This window comes from Echinops telfairi, unplaced genomic scaffold (genome assembly GCF_000313985.2).
Source record: "Echinops telfairi isolate 266 unplaced genomic scaffold, ASM31398v2 ScPeMD7_9;HRSCAF=40, whole genome shotgun sequence".
Lineage (NCBI taxonomy): Eukaryota > Metazoa > Chordata > Mammalia > Afrosoricida > Tenrecidae > Echinops > Echinops telfairi.
In genome coordinates this window covers 12969127-12985360 of record NW_022103906.1, presented here as the reverse complement: position 1 = coordinate 12985360, position 16234 = coordinate 12969127, and the positions used below count along the sequence as shown (strand labels likewise).

Below are 16234 nucleotides of genomic sequence, written 5' to 3'. Positions count from 1 at the left end.
CCCTTTCCCTATCCTGGCTTCTTAACATTTTTACTAGAGCTATTAATCTGTCAGTATATGGAAACAGTTCTTTATTTTAGGATCAGCTTCGTCTCGTGCCGCCATCGGGTTTGAGATTTCTTTTTATCCAGCTACGTTGTTTCTGGTTTTAGGTACTGTCACAGCAGCTCTTACTGAATTTCCAACTGCGTCTTTCTCTAGGTTATTATGCGAAGTGGTCAGCCACTGACGGGCACAAATGGGAGACGGTGCAAGGAAGATGAGAAGCTGATAAATGCTACTCTGAGAACAGGGAAACGGGGCTACATCATTGACACCCGGTCCCTAAATGTGGCTCAACAAGCTAGAGCCAAGGGTGGTGGCTTTGAACAAGAAGCTCATTATCCTCAGTGGAGGCGAATTCATAAGTCCATTGAGAGGTAAGAGATTCTGGAGAGTAATGGACGCCTACTTGAAGCTACAAAGAGGGGCGGGCCCTTGTTTTTGTTGTTGGAAGTAGCCATGGGGTCCAGTCTGACTTTGGAAACCCCTTGTGTACAGAGCTCTGGAGGGTGGGCTTTTTAAGACTTTGCATTTTGGGAAGCACTTTGGTAGGCCCTACTTCTGAGGTACTTTCCCCAAGAAAACCTAAACTCACTGCCGTCAAGTCGATTCCAACTCATAGCAACCCGATAGGGACACGGTAGAGTTCTGAGTGGTTTTAATTGTCAGCCTTTCAATTAGTAGGCCCATCCCCAGGTACTCCTGGTCGGCCTTTAGCAGTTAAAAAATCCCAAATGGCTAAGTGAAGCTACATATTAGTCACAAACGGGCAGGATATCCTCTTGTATTTGTTTTATAAGTGAAGCCAAAAACATACCTTGCTGCAGACAGGTTCGTTTTAGTGAAGGAGCATTCTTTCTCTAAATTTACACTTTTTGATCAGAGTACTGAACAGATAAGCTAGATTAGATACTTCCTCAGCGAAATGCCGGAGAGATTTCTCTCTCTCATCCTCATCTATCTCATATCCTCTCTCCACCACTGTTGTTGTCACTCATTAAATGTTCATGCTTTACAAGTGCTTCTGGATTGGTTCGGAGTTGGGTGTTGTTGTTTTTTTTTTTTTGGGGGGTGTTGTTGTTTTTTAAAGGCAGAAAGCAAATGCGGCTGAGTTGGCTTTGGGTGTCACTGCTGCTGGTCCTGCAGTATCCAGTGTTAGATCTCGGGGGAAGCAGGGCGGTGGAAGTGGTGCTGTACACGTCACCTTTCACAACGGGCAGTACTCCAGCTGCTCCCCTAGCCACGTGATTCAGCTGTGTCAGCCGCCGATCAAATCTGTTGAGGCGTGGAGTAGTTTATCATGCCAGGCCTTTTGGAAACTCTTAAATACTAATATTTTAATCTTCAACCATGAAAGTATTCTATACCAAGGTAAATATTTGGAGCATCTTTTGAGTTACTTTTGGCTCTGTTTAAATTGGAGGTTGAGTTTGGGTGTGTTGGTTTTCCCCGTATCATCCTGTTTTCACGTCTCGTTTTTGAAAGGTATCATGTTCTTCAGGACAGCTTAATCAAACTTGTGGAAGCTTGCAATGACCAAACACATAGCATGGACCGATGGCTCAGTAAATTGGAGGCCTCAAACTGGCTAACTCACATCAAAGAGATTCTGACAACTGCCTGTTTGGTGGCTCAGTGTATTGACAGGTAAAGTCCCTGCGGTGTTTCTGTATGTAACATATGCTGACAACTAGGCCTGGCTTGGCTTTCAGGCTGTTTGATAAGTCACTGCGTGTAAGGTAGTAGTTAAGACCACTCAGTTCCAGGTGAAGTGTGCCCGTAGATTGTGGCATTTAATAATAGATAAGTAATGTTTGTTAAGTGAATGTGAACCAGGCACACATGTGCACGTCTTCTGTGACACCATTTTCAACTACTAAAAGGCCTGTTTTTTCTTATGAAATCCTTGAGTTAATGCATCTACTCCTTTTCCTTTTCTTAAGCTGTGAAAAAGAATGGAAGATTTCTTCATGTGTTTTCTCAGAGGACCTAACTTGCCTCCTTGCTTTTGAAATATCTAAGAAAGGAAAAAATAATGCTACACATTAAAATACATTTTTCTCATCTCTCAGATATCTTATTACAGACTACTTGGTATGTGCAGGTATCTCTGGATGTCAAGTTGAGAAAAACCTAATGGTGGTGATGAGAAGTATATGTACTGATTTCAGTGTGGTCACCCAGTTAATGGTTGCTATTCCTTGAATCTTGAGGCAGAAGAGTGGTATACAATGAACCCTCGCCACTTCGCGCTTCGACTTCCGCTGCTTCACTCTATCGCGGTTTTTGCGTAACAGCGCATGCTCTGTCATTACTGCCACTGATTGGCTCATACTGTACATGCTTCTGTCTGCATTGCTACATATCGGAGCTACGTATCAGATGCATTTTTGCTTTTGTACAGTGTACTGTAATTGTTTGCGATTTTTAAGAAATTTTATCTAAGCCCTATGATGGCTCCTAAACGAGCTGCTTCTTCTAAGCCTTCTGACAATAAAAATAAGCGCCAGAGGAAGATGCTCACCATCCAGGAAAAGGTAAAACTTTTGGATATAAGGAATCCTACTTCACGGAATTTCATTTATCACGGTAGGGTCTAGAACCGATTAACCGCAATAAACGAGGGTTCACTGTACATTGTTGCAGAAACTTATAATGCCCCTTTTAAGAAGGGGATTCCCACAGAGACAGGAAGCAGATATAAGTATTGCCATCACGTAGTTGGATGACACTTTTCTTTGAGGCTTTAATGTGTTTTATTGGTACTCCCAAATTAGGAAACTATGGTTGTCAGTGTTAGAAGTGGAATACGGAGTCAGGTTTCTTACCATCGCCTCCTACGTTAGTGAAGAGCTGGCAGGGGCCAGGGCAGCTGTGGTGTCGGGATTCTCAGGCTTCCCGCTTTGTTTCAGGGAGAAGCTGTTTGAACTAGTGAAGACCCAGCTTCTGAGGCAGGGCAGGCACAGATGGTGACATGTTAACAAGAAGGGGTTCATTTCTTTTTAACCTAAGTTTACCAGATTTCCCTGTATGTGATCAGTACAGAGGTTTCTGTTAGGATACATGAATTACAATTGACAGTGTGCACCACTTGAATATTGCTTAGATTTTCAGCCTTAATAACCGATGATGAAGATCAAGGCAGCTCTAGGTACAGAAGAGAGTTTATTTTCTCCACTGAGGTTTAGTTTGGGCCGGTCACCCGAAACGAATAGGGTCCTCGAAATGCTTGTGAGGCTTAGAGCTTTCGATAGGATTTGTCACTTTTCTGGTGCATATTAGCCAGTTATTTGTCCGTTCATTCAAATATGCCCTTATAATAGTTAAGTATTCAAAATGTAATGGTAGGCCTTAAATTAACTTAAATTCAGAGTATACCACAGATAATGAAGAGCTTATTATCAGAAACCTTAAAATATTCACCCATTCCCTTTCAGCCTAGTAGTTAGATATTTATCCCCAAACTGAGATTATTAACCACAGGTGAGCTTTAAGAACTGCTGGCTAATTCAGAAGACAGCAAACTAAATATATTGTCTATAGTAAAGAAAATTGGCAGTAAGCTAAATGTTTTAACTATAGGATTAAGTAAATTCTAATTCATCACTTAAATAGAATATTGTCTGTAACTAAAAATAATACTTTCAAAGTTAACATAGGAACATGGGAAATGTCTACAATAAGAGTGGAAATAATAGGAAATTGCATTAGGGTAGCAAGTGCGTATATGCGTGGGGAAAGAACTGGCAGTAAGAGAGCCTCCTGAAGGTCGCTGAGCTTCTCCTTTGTCCAAAATGTTCTTCACTGTTGGCTCAGTAAAGGGAGACACAGCTGATTAGTGTTTGCTTTGATCTCTCATTTTCTGTAGAATACCGGGGTGACAGACTCTTTGTAATTATTGTGGGTTAATTGCCATTTTCTAGTTTAACAGTTTTATGTTTTTGGCTTTTTTTCCCACCTGTTTTCTTGGTTTTAGTCCATGTTTTCCAGGTTCGTTAGTGTCCAGTGTCCTTAAAGTCAGCTGATGGTGCAAGGGTAGAATCGAGACCAGAAAGGCACAGAAGAATAGTTTTAAGTGTTTGCTTCTCGGTTTGAGACAAGGCTTTTGTGAACTATGAAAGCAGAAAGGTGAAGCACCTAGAAGGATAATCCGTGTTTTTTTGTAAAGGGAGAGAAAATTCAGATAAAGAATGGTTATAATTTAAAGGTTCTTGCCATGTAAACCGTGGGGTTTTGTTTTTTCCTTAAGAGAATCTCTCTTCTACCATATGCCTTATTTAGACTGTAAACCCTACTGAGCAGGGAAAATCACATAAGGCCCTAGAACTCAATACGTGCTTCTTATTGACAGAGTTCATTTGCCATAATGGGACTATCCCATTTGTATTCTGGATTTTCCTATCAGGGAAGGAGCATCAATACTGATTCATGGAACGGAAGGAACTGATTCTACACTTCAAGTTGCCTCCCTGGCCCAGATCATCCTGGAACCAAGAAGCAGGACCATCCGAGGTTTTGAGGCCCTGATAGAAAGAGAGTGGCTACAGGTGAGAAAGTTACTTGGCTCTCAGAAGAGGTGCTGTTATTGATGTTAACGTCCCATCTCATGGTAGCTGACGGAATGTGTACAATCTTGATTAAAAGTTTTCACGGGTGGACAGTTAATCTCGCTTCCTCTTAATATATGTGTCATCTCTGTCACATCAGACTTTGCCACTTTGCTTTTATTGCTCATTTGGCACTTCATTCACTAAACAAAAGAATTCTTATTAGCTGCACTTTGCTATAGAGAAGAGAAACACAAAGAAACAAACACAGAACCCACTTGTTTCGCAGCAGCTTCGTGTGGATAGAGATACAGGACAGAAGTAAATGGGTGGGGGGGTCGGGGATTTGTCATCCTGATGTAAGGTGTGTCCTCCAGCACTTCCTTTGATAAGCCTTTTGCTTCTGCTGCCCATCCTACCCTTTTCCCTTCTCCTTACTAAGATCCAGCTAGCTAGCTCTTAGCGCTTTTGTGCTGGCTTGAGACTTTAACCCCTCCCACAGTTAAAATCAACCCTGACTCCTGAACAAGATCTAGAAAAGTGAGTTCTCTGTCCATGTGCTTATCCCAGAGTAAACAGGTGCGGGCAGAGAGTGCTGGATGACTCCTACATTCTGACCACCCAATGCCGAAAGAAATCCTCCGAGTCAACGGTTAACATCGGACTTCTCCCAAGTATTTACAAAGTGACCAAAAACAAAGACTTAGCTTTATCCTGACAGCAGAGGCACCTCTGGAGAAAAACCATTTCTAGCCCTTATATTTTATTCTCAAATATATTCTGTGCTAATGCTGCTGGGACTGATGTCAGATCCCCAGGTGGCGCAGATGCGTTGTCCTTGAGTACTAGCTTAAAGACTGGCGCTTCAAACCCACTGAGCAGTACTGTGGAGGAAAAGACCGGGTGATCTGCCTCTTCCTTTAGGGTTACAGCTAAGAAAACCCAGTAGAACAGTTCTGCTCCCTTACACATGGGGTTGCCCTTAATTAGAGTCAGCTCAGCAGCAGCTAGCTGTAGCTTTGTCCTGTCTACCCTGCTTGACACCCGATCTTTATCTCTAAGGTCACCCTAAATCTACTGTCCTTATCTGGCCATCTATTCCAATACTTCCCTCCTGCTGCAACGATGCAATAACCTGACAAAAATGTTCGGTATTTTTGTAGATGCTACTATCCTATGGGTATCAAAATCCTGTTAGCCACTGCAAAGTCTGCATATGATTATCTTTGTCAGATAAAGTAGTTTTAAAGACCGAGAGATAGCAGGGCTTGTAAATCATCTCCCAAGTGTGATTTGTGGTAAGGTTAGGGTTCAGTTGCTGTGAAGAGAGCTAACTGATTGTTCATAACATTTACTAGTCAGTAGATGGCAGACTCTTCCAGTTCTCTTTGGGAGAGAGGAAAACTAAGCACATTTTCTTTCTAAAATTAATCATTCAGATACCTTCTTGACAATCGACATTTAAAAATCTAAAGATATAAGGTGATAGCTATCCTTTGCTTGGTACCTAAAGAGCCCATGTTCTTAAATTTTATTCCAAATTGTGTAGATCTGGAAAGATTTATGTATCTCATCATTGAAGAGCCTTGTTTCCTCATTTGATATGCAAAAGAGAGTTGTAGTCCCTGTGGTAATATCTACATACTCATATTAAGGATTTGTAAATTGCATCTTTTTCCTTGGTTGTTGACTTCATTTAAACCAAAAACTCCAGTGAAACCACTGCCATGAAGTCGATTCTGATTCATGGAGGTGCTGTAGGACAGGGCAGAGTTGCCCCTCTGAGTTCCTGAGGCTTTGAGTCTTTATGGGAATAGACAGTCTCATCCTTCTCCCACACCTGGTGGGCTTGAACCAAGGCGCTCGTAGTTAGCAGTTCAGTGGGCCACCTGTGCCACCAGGTATTGTAGCAGCTACCCTATTTACATGATGTTCCCATTAGTAGATTGATTGTAATCGTGACAAGTGCTAATAGACGATACCATTATGTGATCTCAGTGTTGGCCCTTGCGAGGAGATGATTGTTGTATCTCCATCTTTTTTCTTAGGCTGGACACCCATTCCAGCATCGCTGTGCACAGTCGGCGTATTGTAGCAGTAAGCAGAAGTGGGAGTCCCCCGTGTTTCTTCTCTTCTTGGACTGTGTATGGCAGATACTTCGTCAGTTCCCTTGCTCTTTTGAGTTTAATGAGCATTTCCTCATCATGCTCTTTGAGCACGCATATGCCTCACAGTTCGGAACATTCCTGGGCAACAATGAAAGTGAAAGGTGAGTACAGGCTCACATTGGGCGTTTGCACTTTACTCATTTGAGTCACTTCCTAATGGAGACTTTGGTTCGACATTGATGTTGCTGATAAGAAGAAGGTAGAGATGCAGGTAAGTGTAAATTGTCATTTGGAGGAGTTGAGCTGTTTGGGACTCGTAGGGACTCCACGCACAAACAGAAGGAACCACTACCCAGTCCTGTGCCATCCGCAAAAGTGTTGTTAGGTTTGAGCCTATTAGTGCAGCCACTGATTCAGTCCATCTTGTTGAGGGTCTTCCGCTGTTTCACTGACCCTCCACTTTACCAAGCGTAAGTGACCCAATAGTCAACACGTGATGCTGCGAGGCGGCAGCAGTTCATTCCATGAACCATAGGTTGCCAGGAGTTGAGCTGACTACAGCAGTGTTTAGAACCTCCTCTGGATGAGAGACAGAATGTGCCTTGTGTTTGATTGCCCTCCCTGCCACATGTCATGCCGCCTCCTAGGGACCCTCTAGGGCAGGGTGGAACCCCCTCTGTGGGCTTCCAACACTGCACCTCTTTGTGGAAGTAGAAAGCCTCGTCTTTCTCTGTAGGAGCACCTGGTAGTTTCAAACTACTGACCTGGCAGTTAGCAGCCCATTGTATAACCACCAAATGCTAGCATCATCTAATTAAATAGCAAATTGAAACAAGCAGTTTTTCACGTATGTATGAAGTGTTGTGCCTTTGCCAGTTTGAAATTCAAGAAGATAGATCAGAAAATTTTTTTTCTTTTCCCCTAAGAGCTGCCTTGGGAAGTTTTTGACATTTGTTTTCAGAAGTAGGAAAGTGCTTGGAACTGCTTAGATCCTAGAGACCAATCTCGGCATCCCGGCATTCTCGTTGAAGGGGGCTCTAGCTTTTAGAACTGCACGTTACTTACATTACCGGGTTACTAGAAAGATAATTCAATGAGCACGTTGTAGTTTGTATTGTGTATTCTTTACTCCCAAGGTACTTGCTCTCTGTTTCATCCTAATAGGATGGAGTTAAGACAGTACTATTTTTAGGTCTGGTAGGCTGAGATAGCCTCTGTATTGGCAGTATAAAATTAAACATTTGTAAACACATTCAGGTGGGTGGTAGTATCATTTCCCCGTGGGCTATTTATTCATACGTTAGATTTAAATGAAATCTGTGGGCATTGTTCCACATTTAGTTTTCAATTAATGAAACTTATTTTCAGTGTTTCAAATTAACTTTCTAGTTGCAGAATGGGCATGGCCTGACCTCCTTTGACTGGACAAGGAGATCTTGGGGTCCAAATGGCATGCTCCACTCCCAGTCCTCCGTCTTTCCCCCCCCCCCTTTTTTTTTTTACTGTTACGTTACTTTTTTGTAATTAACCCCATTAGGTCTTCACTTTTTTTTTCTTAAATCATTTTATTAGGGGCTCATACAACTCTTATCACAATCCATACACACATCAATTGTGTAAAGCACATTTGTACATTCACTGCCCTCATCATTCTCAAAACATTTCCTCTCCACTTAAGCTCCCGGCATTAGGTCCTCATTTTTCCCCTCTCTCCCCGCTCCCTCCTCCCTCATGAGCCCTTGATAGTTTATAAATTGGTATTTTGTCATATCTTGCCCTGTCCGACGTCTCCCTTCACCCACTTTTCTGTTGTCCGTCCCTCAGGGAGGAGGTCACATATAGTTCCTTGTAATCGGTTCCCTCCTTCCTACCCACTCTCCCTTTACCCTCCCTGTTTCGCCACTCACACCACTGGTCCTGTAGGGCTCATCCGCCCTGGATTCCCTGTATTTTCAGTTCCTATCTGTACCAGTGTACATCCTCTGGTCTAGCCAGACTTGCAAGGTCGAATTCGAGTCATGGTAGCGGGAGCGGGGAGGAAACATTTAGGAACTAGAGGAAAGTTGTATTTTTCATCGTTGTTACATCGCACCCTGACTGGCTCATCTCCTCCCCGAGACCCCTCTGCAAGGGGATCTCCAGTGGCCGACTGATGGGCTTTGGGTCTCCACTCCGCACTCCCCCCATCATGTTCACAGAGCTCTTAAAAGTGCTTTGGCTGCCACATGCATTCTACAGACTGTAACAGCCAGTGAGTGAGTACTTGATGCTGGTATTATCAGATGCAGGGAAATATGATTGAGCACCAAATAACCTCCACCACCCAGACTCTGCATGTGAGATGTCACCTATTTGTGGACCTTTTTAGGACATTAATGCCAAGGAATGTTAATAGGCATCAGCAAAAAAATGATTCTATGGCCAGATAATATTTTCTTTATTGTGAACAAAATTTTATCTAAGAAACCTTTAAAATAACAATAGTTTTAATGGCACATAATTTATGTAGCATACAATTCAATCGGTCAATCATTCAGTCATATCAAAGAGAATTGTACAGTCATTACCCCATTAATTTTAGAACACCATCCCACCCCCCCATACCCTCCGCACCCCCCCACCCCATGGTTAACTCTCCTTTAAAATGAGTTGTGCAATCACAGTCAGTTCCAGTGCCTTCATGGTTCATTCCTGAGATCGCCTTTACCTATCACCCATCCCCCTCCCCTCTCCTGCATCCCCAGTCAACCCTTGTATCAGTTGTTATCACTATGCGTCTACTCCTCCTGTGCTTCAGAGACTGGGAAACTGAACGGAAACAATAATGAACAAGATTGAAATAAAGTGATAAGGATAAAATAATAAGTAGTAATAAAAAGACAAAAATACAAATAATGCATAAGGAAAAAAGACCACTATCACGATTCAAAGACCCAGGGAAGAGATTTCTGTCATGGAACAATTAAGAAATACTTGCACCCAGAACAAATTGAGGTCAACTGGCCAAGTATCGAGTTTGCTCCAGCATGATCAAGCTTACAGTGGTCTTTGTGGATCTGCCAGCGACTATAGATGGGCTTTGGGCTCCCACTGTCCTCCATAGCCTTCTACAAATTTGATGGTCATAATTTTAGCTCTGATACTTTTTTCTCCGTTTTATAGGGGGCTCTTACAGCTCTTATCAATATATACATATATCCAGTGTGTCAAGCACATGTGTACATATGTTGCCATCATCATTCTTAAAACATTTTCTTTCTACTTGAGCCCCTAGTATCAGTTCATTTCCCCCCTCCTCCACCTTCCCTCCCTCATGAACCCTTGATAATTTGTAAATTTTTTTTTCATGTCTTACACCAATTGCTGTCTTCCTTCACCTACTTTTCTGGTTGTCCGTCCTCTTGGGAGGGGATTATATGTCGATCATTGTGATCAGTTCCCCTTTTCAGCCCCCACCTTCCCCTTACCCTCCTGGTATCGCTTCCCTCATTATTGGACCTGAGGGGTTTATCGTTCCTGGATTCCCTGTGTTTCAAGCTCTTATCTGTACCTGTGTACATGCTCTGGTCTAGCTAGATTTGTAAGGTAGAATTGGGATCATGATAGTGGAGGGAGGGGAAGCATTAAGGAACTAGAGGAAAGTTGTGTTTCATCAGTGCTATACTGCACCCTGGCTGACTCTTCTCTTCTTCGTGACCCTTCTGTAAGGGGATGTCTAATTGTCTACAGATGGGCTTTGGGTCTCCATTCTGCCCTCCGCCCTCATTCACATTTATAGGATTTTTTGTTCTGGGTCTTCACTCTGATACTTTTCCCCTCACCTTGTTCGAATTTTGTAAGTGCCCTCTTTGGATCACACAAGCTTATATACTTCTTCCGTGTGGACTCAGCTGAATCCTTGCTTTGATGGCTACTTGTTTGAATACAAGCCTTTAAGACCCCAGACACTATTCCGATTGATAGCTAGACACCCATCTACTTTGATGTAGCACCCTTATCTTAGGTGACCATTTCTAGAAGGTGAGTATCGAGCAGGGCCATGTTATCAGAACTAACTGTTCTTGAATTGATGTTAGGATTAAGTAGGAGCCCAGACTCCATCGGCTTGTCCATGGGGGTTTGCATGTCTCAGGCTTACTTTGGTGGTCATAATATGACAAAATCATAACCCTATAGGACCAAGTGCATCCATAGCAGCCATAAGCCAACTAACAACCAAACAAACAGAACATACACACCCAAAAAGAAAGAAAAGACAAAACCCCCCAAAAAAGGCAAGCTACAAGCAGGAAAATAAAAACCTATATAAACAAAGAAGTACAGCATTGTCAAGCACCTTCCTGGAGTATGAGTCGATTGCACTATTACCATCCTCAATTTTCCCAATGACTCAGTACTCCAGACACTGTTGGCAGGAGTACTGTGCAAGTACAGTCCTACCTTGAGCTGTAACCCATGAGTTTTCGTCCTATACAGTCCAATCGCTCATTCAGTTGGGGTCTGTTGGCCCTAAGGATGGGGCTTGATGCCAGTGGGGGCCTTCCTGAGTCACTTCTAACAGGTGCAGATCCTTGCTCAGTGGATCCCAACATGTGTCACTGCAGGGTGGGCAATGAGGTACTACATGTGTGGTGATCCTGGGTCCCTTCCCATGGGAAACCCACAGAGCCAGGGGTTCCCCCCAAGGTCCAAGGACCACCGCTTGCACAGTCGTGGGGCAGCTACTCTCTGCTTTCTCTCCCATCTGAGTACCCCAGTTCTCCGGCCTAGCGTGCAGGCAGCTTCGAGGGTAGGGCTCAGTTCATTTAGCGGGACCTCTGTTAAGTCCTTCTGATTTAGCCACTGTGTTGTGCGTGCTGCCGGCCAGGTCAGTTTCTGTGATCCTCTTGGTGCTTAGTCCATGCTGTGGTTCCTTGAGGGCTGGGTAGAAACAAATTCATAGTGTCTACCCAGGTACCCAAAATCTGGCCCATTGTCCCCCTAGGTTCCTTATTCTCATTGGTTAGCATCCTTTCCCTCTGTGTGGTAGTCACCCAACATCCTCACCAACAGAACTGTCAGCATCTCCTCCACAATGTAGGTGGTCTCCTCTCCTTGTCTTGGCTTGAATTTCCGGAAAGTTTCTCCTTCCATTCCTGTGGGGGCCCATTGATTTGTCCCAGCCTTGTTTTGATGTTGTCTAGCCTCAAGTGGAGGGTCGTCTCCCAATTCCCCCTTCTTGAAGGAGTGACCCCAGACAGTGCGAGGTCTCCTCCTTCACGCCGGTTCTTGTGAAGTGCGCAAAGGGAAGTGATTTATGGGTCATGGTCGGGTTTGTTATGTTTTTAAGAGATTGAAGGCTATGTCTAAGTAGCTATCACAAAGGTCATCCTGTCACATTATTTCTTGACGTATGTTCCACTTAACGCAGGACCTGCGCTTTCAGGAGGAGAGTAGGCTCAGGAAGATGTAACTAAAAGAGTCAGGGAAGTTTGGGTAGTGTCACAGCATAGTTTCCCCTTAAGAATCATGATGCATATGATCACTAAAGGCTTTAAGATGCCTTTGGATAAAGCAATGTTTGATTCAACATTAAATATGTTTGTGGAACTCTCTTTTGGCTACGAACATCCCTCAGAGCTAGTTTTCAGTAAAAAATTTAAAATAGATTTTGATCTCATATGCTCATTCATGTTTGGTAGTGCCGATTGGGAAGGATTCGGAAGTTGTGTCTGGCCCTTGCCAGAAAAGAGTTCAGCGATTGGCCAACCATGCACCAGTGGAGGGGCCAGGGCAGGGGGACCAGTGTGTGCACTGATTTTCTGTCCATACCATCCCTGCTTCCTGGGAGTGTAAGAAATGGGATTTCTAGGCAATTAAATGCGAGCATTATATAATTTCTGTCAGTATATAGATTATCTGTATTGCTAGCACAAAATAATGTACATAATGACCCTATAATACAACCATAAATTATCAAGTTATTTCAGAGACAGAGTAATGTTAGAGTGAAACTTTGTGAAAATTGAATATATTGTCTGTTTTTGGTGAATTTAGTGTTTACCACAACTGTATTTTGAGTCTTGTTCAATTTTCCCCCTTAAAATGTGTCAGTTCACTATCTTTAAGTAACAATTTACTCTGATAAGGAATGTGTTATAATAAAGTTTCAGGATTGTTAGGAATGCTGTTTGTAAATCAGATGAAGAGGAGCCAGTTAGTAATGACACCTGTGAACCGCTTTAATGACCATTTCCTTTCTCTACCAGATGCAAATTGAAGCTACAGCAGAAAACCATGTCCTTGTGGTCCTGGGTCAATCGACCCAGTGAACTGAGTAAATTCACTAATCCTCTGTTTGAAGCCAACAGTCTGGTCATCTGGCCCTCCGTTGCTCCGCAGAGCCTGCAGCTGTGGGAAGGTAAACCGTGCATCACCGTCAGACTCTTTGTTAGTGTTGTCGACCATGTGCTGTTCATTGTCTCTGAAGATGACTAGGTGGAGCTGTCCCTTAGACCTGGGTGTAATTACGGATGGTTTCTTAGTAGTGGAATGGTTCCCTCTTTCCTCTGTTTTCCTGTCAGCTTTTCCTTCAGTCTCCAGTTGAGATTTGGACTCAGGAGGACCCAAAGGGGAAAGTAGAACCGCCCCATTAGGGTATCTGAGCTATAAATCTTTACAGAAGCACACTGCCACTTTTCCCTTGGAGCAGCTGGTGGGTTTGAACTGCCGATTGCAAGTAGCAACCTAGTACTTAACCACTGTGCCACCAGGGCTCTGGTTTTAAAAATATATAGACTCGTATAATAGAAAAATCCACACAGACCCACCCATCAGCCAACCATTAAGTTATGTTTCTGTTTACCTTGCACATACTCATATAGAGAAGAACTCATGAAGGCCTTGACAGTTTGGTTTATAGCATATGTTTTAATGAATCATGAAACTTTTGTGAACTTGCCAGCTTCTGATACGTTGCAGCATGGGAAGTGGTAGGATCTCTTTACTGGAATCTCTGGTAGCCATTAGTTTGGAGTGAAATACCATATATATTCTAGTATAAGCTGAGTTTTTTTCAGCACATTTTTTTATGCTGAAAAAGCCGCCCCAGTTTTTTTGTGGTAAAATTAGGTGCCTTGGCTTATACTCAAGTGTATATGGTAGTTAGCATTGGTCCCAGGAAAGCAGAAAAGGCCATCATCAAAGGATAATTATTGTCATTTGGGCAAAGAAGCAACTACCTGCAGAAGTGAAAAACTGTCTCTTGAGTGACAAAGAAAATATACAGGGCTTGTAAATAAGTAGATGTGCTTCTGCTTGGACTACAACTGCTTTTCCTGGGAAAGCCATTCACACATTCTCCTACAGGCCCGCTAAAGTTCTGTAGCTGTTTTTAAGAAAAAGAGAGGCAGAGAGACTGAAGGATATGTATACTGTAAAACTGGAAGGTTTGATGTACATTATCAGCTGCTTTTTTGAAATCTTAGGTGTATAATGAGCATATATATACAGAAACAGTAACTTCTTGAGTATTATTTTAATTACACTCTTTTCCATACATTGAGATTCCTGTGTGTTAGAGTAAAATAAAACATGTGAGTTGTTTTCTTTTTTAAAAAGGCATCTAAAAAGTAATGTATAGTGCATAGCAGGATGACTCACTGTCCACAAGAACACTGTTGAACCATGGTGTGCGTTCTTCTCCCTGCTCTTTCCCTTTCTGGATTCCATAGGTGTTTTTCTCCGTTGGAATAGATCCTCCAAGTATTTGGATGAAGCTTATGAAGAAATGGTTAACATCATTGAGTATAATAAAGAATTACAAGCAAAAGTCAATCTCCTCAGGAGGCAGTTGGCGGAACTGGAAACAGAGGATGGCATACAAGAGAGCCCCTAGAGGACACCCCCCTACCCCAACACTCTTTTCCAGGGGCCCCTGGACCTGTATTCCATCTCTCTCCTTTTACACAATAGCCTTGAATGTAAGGCTTCAAATGTGGGAGCCCTCTAGCGCCCTGTATTTCTTTATTATTGAAATGTACTGTAATTGCTTGTGCTCCATTTGGCCCCTGAGGCGTCTTGGCTGAGGAAGAAGGAAGGAGGTGCTGGTCCTCTTCTGTGCACTGGGTGACTTTCTTCAGAGCCCTCCCGTCATCGCCACTCCTCGCGAGCTGTCTGTACTTTTCCGACAGTGCTCCGACAGCAAGGTGCGCATCTCCAGGGAAGACTGATTGGGCGGACTTCTCAGCACTCTGGGTAGAGAAACATTTTTCACAACTGAAACAGTAAACAGGGTTTTTGTGTTTCACATGCCATTTCCAGCAGTACCTTTTGGCTCATAAAATTGGCATTCTACTTAAAAAAGTGTGGCCCCACGAAGCTGAGTTAATTCTCATTCTAATTTGCTGAGAAAGGGAAATCTGAAGGCTTAATCTAGACATGTTCCTTGTATAAGGGCACCAGGTAGAGTCTTCTGTATTTACATTACAAGTAATTGAGTTTTTGTAATAGGAGACACTAAAAGTATGTGAAATATGGAATGAAAGTAGGAATGTTTCTTGATATTCTATTGTTACTATTGATCTGGTTTTTCAGGTTTGACCCTGCATATTGTGTGTTGTAAATGCTAGATAGAAAATCACACCATCATTTAGAATAAATGATTTGTTCTGAAATAAGCTTCAAGGAAAACACAGTTCCCTTAAACCAGAGAGATGCACTGCCCTTGTCTGAATTTGTTACTGCACTGGGGTATGTGTGGGGGTTGTTCTGTTTTGTTTATTTTTAATTTTTAAGAGTTTACTAATACAAAGGTTAAAAATACTTGTTGGCGTGAGCCTTTTGAAAATGTATCTTGACTCCATATACAGGTCCATTATATGTTAAACAAATATGAATTAAGAGGAGGAGATGGTTTAGAAATGTGATAAAACTTTGTTTTGAATTTCTGTAACACGTGGAATGTGTCATTGTTAGAGAAATAGTAAAGGCATTATTTATGCCATGCCTGCAACTTTTCAGAGTTTGTGATTCAGTGTTTTCCATGTATATTTCTGATTTGTGACTTTGTTCATTTTAACAAATACTATCATCCATGCTAATTTTCACTTAAAAGGATAGTTGAACATTTTATTTTTAACATCATTTCCACTCCATCTATATATAGAACCACTTCGGTATAAAACACACCCAAACTGAACCTTGTTTTAGAGCCATGTTTTGAGCTAAAAATATAATTTTAAAAATCAAATGTAGCAAAATCTATGGCCTTAGAAACTAGCAAATACTTCCCATTTCCAGTTGCCCAAGCTCCATCTTTTTCTGCCTCCTCAGACACGTAGCAGAGGCTCGGTAACCACCCATAGTCAAAATGCCCTTTTGGTAAATTGGCTTGGTCTTATTCCGACTTGCTTTCCTGGCTTGATGAATCCTGGGGGATTAACGCTCTCTTTAAAAGGCTAACACAAGGAGACAAACAATGATGCATCTTGCTAGAGAGATGCCTATTTGGGTGAAGTGGTGCCAAGTGCTGAATCTGTTCATGGAGGTGCCCATTTT

General features: G+C 42.5%; 1 protein-coding gene across 1 annotated transcript in view; it reads left to right on the top strand.

Moving 5' to 3' along the window:
* MTMR9 (myotubularin related protein 9) overlaps positions 1–15963 on the top strand; it is a 35398-nt gene extending 19435 nt beyond the window's left edge. The window contains exons 5-10 of the mRNA XM_004707637.4: positions 202–419; positions 1528–1689; positions 4448–4589; positions 6638–6858; positions 12946–13097; positions 14410–15963. Of these exons, the coding sequence (XP_004707694.1) occupies positions 202–419; positions 1528–1689; positions 4448–4589; positions 6638–6858; positions 12946–13097; positions 14410–14573 (1059 nt within the window). The 3' untranslated portion in view covers positions 14574–15963. The remainder of the gene's footprint in view (positions 1–201; positions 420–1527; positions 1690–4447; positions 4590–6637; positions 6859–12945; positions 13098–14409) is intronic.
* Positions 15964–16234: the final 271 nt, after the last annotated feature.